At 38.8% G+C, this 12,016-nt stretch overlaps 1 protein-coding gene across 1 annotated transcript; it reads left to right on the top strand.

Annotated features, from left to right (window-relative positions):
* Window positions 1-6,070: 6,070 nt before the first annotated feature.
* Window positions 6,071-11,964, top strand: LOC143220884 (glutamine--fructose-6-phosphate aminotransferase [isomerizing] 1-like; the record flags this gene model as incomplete). Its single annotated transcript, XM_076446460.1, is given in 7 exon segments — window positions 6,071-6,311; window positions 10,724-10,864; window positions 11,045-11,135; window positions 11,206-11,393; window positions 11,465-11,631; window positions 11,822-11,857; window positions 11,859-11,964. Coding segments are annotated over 7 exon segments (970 nt in total), but the record flags the coding sequence as incomplete, so codon positions are not given.
* Between the last annotated feature and the right edge of the window lie 52 nt (window positions 11,965-12,016).

Below are 12,016 nucleotides of genomic sequence, written 5' to 3'. Positions count from 1 at the left end.
TTTTTTTTAATTCTTTTTTATATTATCTATACCTGAGTCGAAAGAAAATTACCAAGAATACACGGAATAACAAGGTATCGATATCACAGAATGTATTGGACGACAATTCAATTCAAATAGAAATAATTACACTTTAATCCAATGAGATACTATTTATAATAAAACTGTGCCAATCAATGAATACATAGCTTTCTTATCTTTCTTATTCTTTATTATAGTCAGTATGATTTGGCACAACACTCCAATTATTACGTACTCATGTAGACCCGTTAAATTATAAGGCGCGAACAGAAATATCCAATCAAATACCTTCATTGAACATTTCACAAGGAACTGTGAACGATGTTTTAGATAGCTAAACTTCTTGTTTTATAATTAATCATTTTTTATACCTTACTATATACATTGATATCGATAATATATTCAAGGATAAAAATAAAAATGTTAAAAGTTTCAGAAATTCAATATGCAAGTTATCGATAGGTAGACCTATCGACAGATAGCGCACTCTACCTTCCGTAGTAACACTGTGGATAAGCACTAAGTCAACAAGGGTCGATTCCAAACATTTCAGTGTTTCAACCATTTCTACTACGTATTGAATGTGTTAAACTACGAAATTTATCTGACTATTTTTGCAATTTAGAAACGAAGCTAGACAAAAGAGACAATGTCGATAATATGGTCATTTATATATCGCGAGTGATATTCAAAGTGTGTGCTTCGCGATATAATAATAGTTTTCATCGATATATTTTATTCTAATTTCACGTTCTCCGATGTTTTAGCGTTATTTGCATTTACAAAGTGTCTGCTGTATGTGACAATTAGAAGAAGCACGATTTTTCATCGTATAGCCAACGCATCGAAATTCTTAGTGTAGTACGATACTTCAGCGTGCAGACGATGCGCCTACTGTCAATGGCTTGTGCCAGACCGTGTTACGCACACGTACGAATTTGTTATAGATGTGATTGTACCCACACCCATACAAAATCTCATATCATAAGAAGTAGGAGCACACTGTAGCGTGGCTCAGACTGTGCTTCACAGTAGCTCAGAGCATCACGGAGCAAGCTAGTGACATTCTGATTACTTTCCATTTTGTGTCCAATCTTACTAACTTACGTGGCGGGTATTCGACGACTTAAACAACATGTGCGGTGAGTAAATGATGCTTTCTATCTGACATTTCTCGTTTTATCCTATTCCTTCTATGGGTTGACCGTGTCGATATGTCGTTCGACCAGAAAATTTCCACGGTGAAAGTGTACATCCATATAACTCTGGTAAAAAGTCCGATTGACAGATGATTCGAGTGCAGCATAAGATTTTGTTCTACGTAAACGCGCCACCGGCGTGATTCTTCCGGTGCTCTAGTCAACTCAACATCTGGCACATCTAATTTTCGCATTTGCTGATGTAAACCTCGTTCAAAGGCGGCAAATTAAAGGTTGCTGATATATCTACTAATATTAAACACATGGCGAGTCGGAATATCAAAACGCGATATATTTCGCGCGTTTTGATTTTTTTCGTTTCTTAAAAGAAAGAAAGCGAGTGGATTTCCGTTTTGTTTTATTTCATTTGTACGAAAGAATTCGTGTGGGACGGAAAGTTTCGTAGGTGTTACAAAATACATGTATACTTTTAATCCGTGTCTCGATATTAATGAATTATAACGTCAATATACTCTTATCAAAGTTGTGCGAATAAAAGTCTATCTCGCCGAAAAATTTTCACTTAATTTAACAGATTTCGTATTTGCATAACACGTTCGTGTATAGAATTTCAATCGATTGCCAAGATCTACCGTAGCATTTTTATACTAATGCCAATTTCAAGGCCGATCGAAACATTTTTTTCTGATAAGCGGAGTGGAAGAAACGTAATTGGTAAGATAACATCATTAAGTAGGAACGTTGTAACAATATAAAGAATTTTTAAATATGTCGGAATCTGAAGATAATTCGAAATAAATGTTATCATATTAGATAAAGTAACAGACTAAAGAAAACTCTGGAGTAAAAGTAAATATCCTATATTAAATACGATCTTATATCGAGGAACAAATAGATGAATTTTCGTGGACCTTGATAAGTGTTTTGGGAACACGCGCTGCATTGGCATTCACCTCGATGGAGGAAATTAACGGTCCACCTTTTTACTCGTGGTAACCTTGGGGATACCAATGTTTCACTGCTTTCTTTCTACAAATCTGCCTCAAGGAAATTCGAGCAACGACAACCGAACAGAGTTTTAGAAAAGGAGAGGAAATCACTGATAAACTGAGATACCTTAATTTTGGTAAAAACAATTTAAAAAAAAAATATAAGGAAGGTAAAAACGGAATAAAACATTGATATTGTTTTTTTATTATTCTCTATTATATCTTGCACCACGTATTAACGTTTGTTTATAAATGTTAACGATGTTAGTTGCTCGTAACCAATGTTTGCCTTCTGGAAACGCTTGCGACATTGGAATTCATTTTCCTCGAGCTGTGAGAGGCGCTCTACCGAAAATTCGACGTCAGTTCGACATTGTGGAGGGACAGAAAGACATAGGACAAGAATTACGAAAGCTTTTTGCATCACTCTTCTACCATGTAATACGTTGTTCCTCTTGATCGCTCGCGCTGCGGCGAAAGTCAGTCTGTTGGAGCCCGATTCGAAGAAAGGGAATTCGACATGTCTGTATACGTTTGCTACTCTTTACTCGTTAAGCAACGTTAAAAATGTAGTCATCAATTAACCTAAACGCGGTCTAAATTAAAGGAGAACAAACAGTTATTCTAATTCGCGTGAACGAAACGAGAACAATTATCGTTTTGACAAACGGAGATAAACAGAGTCGTTGTATTTCTGCGAAACGGTGTTCACCGTTTGCGTCAGGTTAACGCAATTTCCAGATCGTCGATGGAGATCTTGTTATTCTCCGAACAATCTCGTTCCTTTTGTAATCGTTATTCAAATCGTGTCCTTATCCTAGAGCAACGCAAGCGTGATAGATGAAGCTCTAATTGCGTGCCTTTGGCGTTCGTTTTGTACGTACGCCTCGCACAGCTAATTGCGAATGTTTAATACAATTAATTAACTTGCTGGATACGCCTTCTAGAAACGCGAAAATTCCTTTTGACTCTGGCTATAGCCTCTCGATGGATATAGTTCCCAGGGCTTTGACTAATTTTAAGCAGGTCGCACGTTTCGCAGAGGTTGCCAGGTAATATCGTTCTCCAGACACGAACGCATTTTCCAGATACAGAGCTTCTACATTCCCATTTTCCCTCGAACGATCAGAGAACCGTGCTCGTACCTGGTCAACGACCTCGGTGATTACGTCCTGACGCTTAATATCCCGCGAACACCGGGGAAATTTGCATACGCAAGCATCTGTATCGGTTAAAACTATGAAAGAATAGTCGCGCTCGCCGTGAGCACGACGGTTTACGGAATCACCGCGTCGATACTCTCAAAGGGTTGATCCGTTTAATCGGTGCGATGAATTAACGGAAAGAAGACCGCAATGTTCACGGGTGATTAGCTTTCATCGAATCGTCGCGTCGCGTTGACATCACATCGGCTAAGAAACGGGAGAAACGCCGAGAGAGTTGTCGCAGAAGGTGAAAAGAGTCTTCTCGATTACGAGATTGCGAAATCATCTGGCCGCCGATTGACATCGACACTTTGTAGGCAGAGATAGACGCTACCAGGCACGAAAGATCCTATGGTCAATTACAATTCGAAATCTTACAATTTAACACGTATTTATCTGTGTAATTCGAAGAATTCGGAGGGCCTTGGTCTATAAATTGAGCAGCTCTTCGAAAGAAGGGTAGCTCTCGACGCAGACTCTATTGTTCCATATTAAATACAAAGTTTATGCAACATCGATCGTACAGACTCGTTACCACTACCCCTAGCTTACAAGTAAAAGTGAATATCACGAAACACTATTTTCGACGGGCCTCTCTTCCAAGGAGTTTCTCGAGTTTCTCGATTGCGAAACACCTCGCGAAATTCTAAAATGGCCCCAAAGCTGTTAATAGTCTCGGTAGCGATTAAATTCTGATTAATCCCGATGAAACTCCGTGTCGTACAAAAAGTCACGAAGCTCGGACCTTGCTCGGAGTAACCCGTCTAAATAGTCTAGCCGTCTGTTTCGTTTGGTAGTTACAAAATGCACGCGTTTCAAAACTGCATTCCACCAAATTACAGAAGCATATAGTCGCGGCGTTACGTTCTAGCAGGTAACAGGACTGCCGGGGCAGTGTCGCAACGAGACAAACGTGACTCAACGAGCATTCGTGTCTGTAACAGGCTCCTCAAAGTTCATCGAAAGTTTATCGGAACAAAATGGTCCACGTTTACACAGCCCGCGGCATTATCCTTACGATACTTCGCCGACACCCGTGCTCTTACGTACAATAGCGTCTAATCGAGCCCGGGCTATCGACACTGACATCGGTGCCGATGTGCCCGCGACCAACGGCGAGTGAAAGTTCCCTCGTGGCCAACCTGACGCCGGCGTGAGAGGGTGCAGCGTTTTACAGGACAGTTACATGTGACATTTAGATGTGGCCTCGTGTACCCACGCACACACACGCGATTCCACACACTGTCGTGACATATACGCTGTCGCTCTCAGAAGCGAGTTCGGTTTAAATATGAATAATACCAGCTAAATACGACTTTTCGTGCAATCGATTATATCGAACGAACGATGATAGACAGGATAATTATACGGTCGTAAGGAAAACCGCAATTTCGCGATGTCTTGGTCTCGGTTCGTTCGTTAATGCGACTGCGAAGCGTACAATTTCGGAATTTTAAATGGCGATACTTAAAAATTAAAGATACGGTAATTTGGATCGAGCTGCTAATGGAAATGGGATACTCACGTAAAAATGTAATTTAAAGGATTTCGTTAGTATCTATTCTAGAAAATTTGTTAAGGTTTCGAATTATTTGAGCACCCCTTTTCCATCGGTTTCGATATCTATAATTCCTATTTCTATTTAAATTCGCAGATACTCGAATAAGATAGTAATGATATAGATTATCGTACAAAGGCAAACTATTATTTGAACGAGCTTGTGATAGATTTTTTTGACACGATTTCTTAGCGGTGTTAAATTGTTTTTCGAATTGGAAAGTCGTAGAAAGCTTATTATTCCATTTAGTCGGAGCTACTTTTGACACAATTCGGGTGTGTATTTCAGGTCAAGATAACGTAATAAACCTGCTTGATCCACTCAAGGACGCGGTTTTATAAAATGGCATTCAAGAATCGGTACATTTTTCAAGGCTTGAATGCTTTTCTCGTGTATTACTAGTATTTTTTCATTAATTTTTTCCCATCATTATCACCGTCCAACCATATTTCTTTGGTTGATAATTTTTTGAAAGTCGAGTGATAATAGGTTCTTCCCAGAGACATTCGTATTGCAACGATAGGATATGTTGACGGTAGTGAATATGATAAGACCGAAAGCTGTTTGATTGATTAACACTTGGCATAACGGCACAGCGTAATCGAGATTTTTACATTGTTACGATCGCTTATTTCCGGTTGATAGCGTGTACGTGCGGAGCAGACACGAGAGTTTCTCTTTATCCTCGAGCACGCAGGACTTCGCGGGTCCTTTCTCCGGGCGACACCAGTTCACCTTTTCCTTCTTCACGAAATTCAAACGCGTGACCTCGCCACGAAGCAGAACCTGATTTTTGTTTACGTCCATGGAATTCTAAGAGCAAAGTTTCTTTGGCCCGCGACGAAAATAACCCGTTTTGCTCGTGCAGGAATTCGTTTATGGTTCCTCTTTCTCTACTTTGGTCCACTGGTTTCCCTTTCACCCATTTGTCTCTTTTTCCATTTGTTTCCTTCGGTTCCGCCGGCGAACAGCCGCGCTACGAATTGCTTTTTCAAACATTTTTATTACACCGAGTTAAGCGATACGACTTTACCTCGAAGGCAAACTCCTTTGCTTTTCCATTGCGAAATTCGTGTTTCGCGCAGCCGGAACCATTTCGTTGGTTCGTTGTTGTAGCCAGCCTTGGTTGTCTCGACGATGCAGGAGAGGAAAGCAGGAAGATCTGTAAAAATCGATTCGACGAAATTAGCGATGAAAGTCGAAGCGAGTCGAATAGAAAATGTGAAAGACGACGACGAAACAGTCACGTTCCAATTGCGGTCGCAACGAAAGGTGGATCCTAGGAAAGAATCAGCTGTATCACGTGTCGAGGGATCACGCACGACTCCAAGGTCTATGGAAATCAAGAGGATCGTATTTAGAATCGGTTCTTTGTACCGTTAGCACGGTACACAGGTGATCTCTCGCCGATTTCCTGGGCTAATAGGATCGTTTCGTGTCAGTAGGTCGGAGAAGACCGGGCACACGTAGCATCGTTGATTATTCGTTCGCATATTCCAGTCGTTCGATCCTCCTCGCGTGTATCAGGTGCATCGTAATTAGTTCTCCGAACTGGAATCGTCGTCCCTTACGCGGAAAATGCAGGAAAAAGTTCACTGATATCTAAAAATAGTCGAGAGTAGATTAAACGGTTCTAAATTTATCGTTATTGATGCTTATCGACATCTGACAAATTATTAAAAATAGAAACATAGCGATTTTATAAAAAGCGATTAATTATTTCGCTTATCTCGAGGCTCACGTGATAATAATTGGAAAAAATTGCAACTTGCGAAGCCTGCAAAGTTAGAAGATATCGAAATGAAATGTTGATTGCAGAGTGATAGTACCGGCACGAGATAATCGAGATTAAGTTTATCAAAGCAGAAATAGCTTTTTTCTAGATCATAAGTTTCCTTTCAACTACTTTTGCTTTAATTTTACAGATTCGATAAGATGCTTCTATCGGAAAATCCGCTTATCGACGATTGCAGAATACAATCTAATCGTGACGTGGTCGTTCGATTGTCTAGTATCGGGTTGACACGAAATCGAATTACACTTACAAGCCAATGCATTATACGCTCGCGATTCTGTCGCTTTTCTAAAGTTCGTCCACGGTGACACGTTCTTCGACTGGTGATACCTTTTTCCGCTTTACGTCGCCTCTGGTTCTTTCTTCACGCTAACGATGGGTGGTAGGTTCAGTGATCAAGTCATTCCAATTAAGCATGCCTCTCTTTGGTAATCTCTCTTATTTTCATGTTTTCGAATATTCCGTTTCACGAGCTTTTATTTCCTCCTAGAGTCAGTTCGTGTTAAATCTTCAATTTCTCTCTCGTTCTATCCCGCTTTTCATCCTATCGGGCTGTATATCTGTGATATTTGATTAGATTAATGCTGGAGTATTGCAGTAATTACATTTCGAGTGTCCTTTTTCATCTTATATGATCTCCGTGTTGCATATATTATCAGGACGCAATAAAAGGGCATAGACGTCACTTTTATAATCATTACGAGGTTCTGCAACTGCAAAAAGAATGGGAAGAGAAACGTGATTAGTATGAAACAGTCTATAGAAATGGAAAGCTTTATTTTCAAAGGCGTAGCATGGTGATCGTCGAATTAGTTGCGTCGTAAAGACACGCAAATTGCAGAATATTTATTAGTCGTCGTAAACTTTATTACGTGTACGATATACAGAGGATCTAGTTCGTCGATAATCATCACTGGAAGTCGTAAAATCGGCGCGTATCGATTTATATCAAATCAAATGAAGGAAATTTACAATACCGGTCGATGTTACTAGATTAACTGAATCAATAATACCTGTTCATTTACTCGAGTACTCCGAAACGATCGATTTTTCCTCTCGAAAAGATAGAATCTCGCGAATCTTGTTCTATTTGGGATCCTGTCATATTATGGTCATATGATTTCCTTGATTATATCCATACTTCTAATGGCCATTAAATATTATTTTTAACGAGTCCTATTAATATAATTATAGCAACGTTAATTATAATAATTGATAATAATTAGCATGCAATAATGATTATAATAATAATTAAATGTTTTGTTCAAAATCGTGCGAACTAATGTCGAGCTATAAAAATAAAATAATTTTAGTAACGAATGTCAAACGATCAGAAAAGGAGATTCTTTTTGCGATTAGAAATAACTATCGAAATATGTCACATCTGTCATCACACACGTGTTGTACTTAATCTCACACATTGTGAATGATACATACAAATACGAAGCCGTAAGTATTTACCTGACTTCAGCAAATTCTGTGTAATATAAATACACACTTAGATGAGTAGATAAAATGATATCACTCCATGCATGAATGAACAAAATGTAATTTTATACGTTGTTAATAGTGTGTACAACTGCTCTTATTTTCGACAACTTCAATAACTTTCTTTAAGTAAAAATTGATATAGCTTTTCGATTTGTAATCGTGGTAAAGTATTGCTATTGTTAAAGTATACGTTTAAAAATGTGTAGTGTTTCTGAGTAATTATGCGATAACAGTCTCTAATAGTTTCCAATTACATTGCCCATTTTGAAAAACGATTATTTCCTTTTATAAAGTGTTTCTGAACAATTTTTGTTGTCTGGCCCTGAATATTACTTTTACTTTTTATTAATTGAACATAATTCATACTGTTCATTCAATCATCGTCCATACCATATTCTAATTATTTTTTTCCTCAAATATACACGTACATATGTTCAATACATACGTTCTCCTGCGAGTAAAAGATATTCTTGCATGTGTCTTGTTTGTACGCCTGGCTTTCTCTTAACCTTTCGTTCAGTTTTGCTGCAACATATTTTCTTTCTTCTAAGAATTAGAAGCAGTGTACCTAACCCCTTATCGTTGGTAGTGCAGATGGTTATCTTAGCCATCGACATCTTCATGTAGATTAAACATAACCTTTTTGCTCCGATTGATTTCTTGCGCAATGTCAATAATTCTAGACTTTTACTTTCCTAAAGATAATTTAAAAATAATTTTTACACTTTCTCATCCTCTTTAACCTCTTTCCAGGGCTTATTGTACGAATTTATAAACTTAATAAATCGATACCTTAATTGCTCGAGAATCGAGTAAGAGCCGAAAGAAATATCAACAAAGTTTGTCTCTGTTATTCATATATCTCGCGTATCTCTGTTTAGTTCAATCAGAATTTGTTAAAATCAAGTGGAAATCTGGTTTCGTATTCGTAAAACGTAATGTTTACATATAGCTGACATAATACAAGTCGTCATAACTAGAGCGAGAGAAGTAAAAGATAACACACGTGCGTTAATTTCAATCCACTTGAGCGTCGAATCTGATCTACCATTTCATGAAATCGAATCGTTAAAAACGATTATCGAGTTGGTCACGCCAATCCCTTTCTAAATCGATGACGTTGTCATCGTTTCAAACTCGATACTCTTAAATTCCCGCGCTAAGACGGCGCGCGCATAGAATTGCATATCGACCGATCGAATCGCGGATCATATGTCCGACTAATGTAACGCCATACAATGTTGCCGCTGTTATTGCCGAGAATCGATTTGCGATCGAACGCATATTCCACGCACGTTATTACCCCATCGAGAACAACAAAGCACAGCATGGACGTAAAGAGGATTCACCGTTGGCGAATGAGCGTAAAGGTTCTAACGAGCATTTCGCTCGATCACACGTACGTGAGCTTTCCCTTTCACCTATGCGTATGTATCGCGAATTATACCTGTTTTCACGCGCACGCCTCTTCTCCGTGTGTAGGTTCGTTCACGGGCGACGACTTTTTGCATTTTTGCAATGCCGCACCAGGGACCTCGAGCAGGGACCTCTGTTGTATCGATACGGGTGCTCCTTCGAGGCGGGGCTATCGGAATTTTGAGTCGATTCGAAAGTTTCGAATCGAGTTGTTCCTCGCTTCGACGATTAAAGCATCAAGAAAGCATGAAAGAACGTGGAATGTTCCGTACGTTCTTTCGAACTTATCGGATGATTCAAATGACCCACGAATTTAGGTTACGAATTTTCTTCCGAATTTTCGGGAAACTTTTTGGGAAAAGTAATTATCCGTCATTTATTTCGTAAACGTTTATCTTGGAAAAGCAGCAGAATAATTTTGCGTAACTTATGTCTTCTGTCGCTTATACAGGAATGAAATATTATTAGAAAGCTCATGAGGTTAGATTACTTCGAGGACCTCGTTATCGAGGTGATTTCGGATTATACGAAGAATTCGCTGGATACATAGATGTCGCAGTACCGAGGCGAAGAGAACAACTGGTCAATATCTCGAATCGTTTCCGCATTTTATCGTCGCGGCGACCTTCGAGCGGTGAAGGTGCAAGCAAAAAAGTGGAAGGAGTAGAAAAATGCCATATCTTTGCATACATTGAAGTTTTATTGCTTTCTTCGTTATAGACCGTGATTTAAGGGAGATCGGTAGAAAGGGTAATTAATCGCCCGATATGTTACGCGATTATTAAATAACTAGCATTCCAATGACTAACTTCGATATGGATTATGCGAGGAAAAAAATCAATCTAGGTATAAGATAAACAAATGGTTTATAAGGCTCAAATTTTGGGCATAAATGTTTATATAAATATTAGATTATCGAAGGTGGATTGCGTCACATACCCTCTCGACATTCTCTCCCGAGTCGGACAGTCGCTCTGGAGAGGTATTCGAAGTTTCATATACCTTCCTTGAGTAATAACACGCATAAAAAAGGATACATCATTTAAGGAATTTTTTTTTTTTTTATACAACGAAAATTTATTTGATAGAAAAATTAATTTTATCTGTTTCCCTTTGTTCAGGAATATTCGCGTATGTCAACTATTTAACGCCAAAGAGCAGAAAGGAAATTCTCGAGCTACTGGTTGGTGGCTTAAAGAGATTGGAGTATCGAGGCTATGATTCGGCCGGTAAGAATGAATCATCGATCGAAATCGTTATCGAAAATCTTTCTTTGGGAAACGATATTGGGAAAAATACCGAGGAGGTCGCGTTTTAAGTATATATGACTTTTGCGTTCTTGCAAATAGAAAGTTAATAAGAATTCAGCGAAAAAGACAGTGTCCCATGGAAGTTTCACGTCCTTTCAGGTGTCGCCCTTGATAGCGTCGATGACAAGAAAACCTTGATTATTAAAAAACAGGGAAAGGTCAAGGCTCTGGAGGAAAGAAATTTTTTATCGTAAGTATACGATACGACTTTACTTTCTATTTAAATTAACCGGTCGTGTTTTAACGCGACGAATGAAAAGGATCTTTAAAGATCAAATAATATATAATGTATTATTTTTTGCAGGTACTAATATTGACTTTGAATCGAAAACCTACAGCCATGTAGGCATTGCCCATACCCGTTGGGCGACTCATGGTGTCCCATCAGAAGTGAATTCGCACCCTCAAAGATCCGACAGAGAAGATGCCTTCGTTGTAGTGCACAATGGTGAGAATATCGTTTAACTGTGAGTAATTAATAGAAATTGGTCGTTTTCTGAAGCAACGTTTTCTATAAAGGTATCGTGACGAACTACAAGGAAGTAAAGACATTGCTTCAACAAAGAGGCTACACCTTCGAAAGTGAAACCGACACGGAAGTAATCGCCAAACTTATCTATCATCTTTGGGAACAGCATCTCGGCCTTTCGTTTCGCGAGTTGGTCGAGCAGGTTGTTCAGCAATTGGTGAGTATCATCGATAACTAGTTGTCATTCATAATACTTCGAATGACTGTAGGCTTTATCACGTTATAGTGCGAGTAATAATATCATTATTGATAATTGTAGAAATAATATTAGAGATAAGATAAGACTTTTATTCCTCAAAAAATTCCATACGATAGGTGATTATAATTGAGAAAAAATCAAATTCTAGGAAGGTGCATTTGCTCTTTGCTTCAAGAGCAAATATTTTCGGGGGTCAATGCGTAGCGACGAGGAGAGGCTCGCCACTTCTCGTGGGTATTAAAACAAAAACGAGATTGGCTACCGACCATGTACCCATCCTGTATGGAAAAGGTAAGTCGACGAACGGTTTCAATGCAGCGATTTACACGCGTTTTAATCGACT

The sequence above is a fragment of the Lasioglossum baleicum genome, unplaced genomic scaffold, assembly GCF_051020765.1.
Source record: "Lasioglossum baleicum unplaced genomic scaffold, iyLasBale1 scaffold1692, whole genome shotgun sequence".
Classification (NCBI taxonomy): Eukaryota; Metazoa; Arthropoda; class Insecta; order Hymenoptera; family Halictidae; genus Lasioglossum; species Lasioglossum baleicum.
This window is presented reverse-complemented; position numbering and strand designations above follow the sequence as displayed.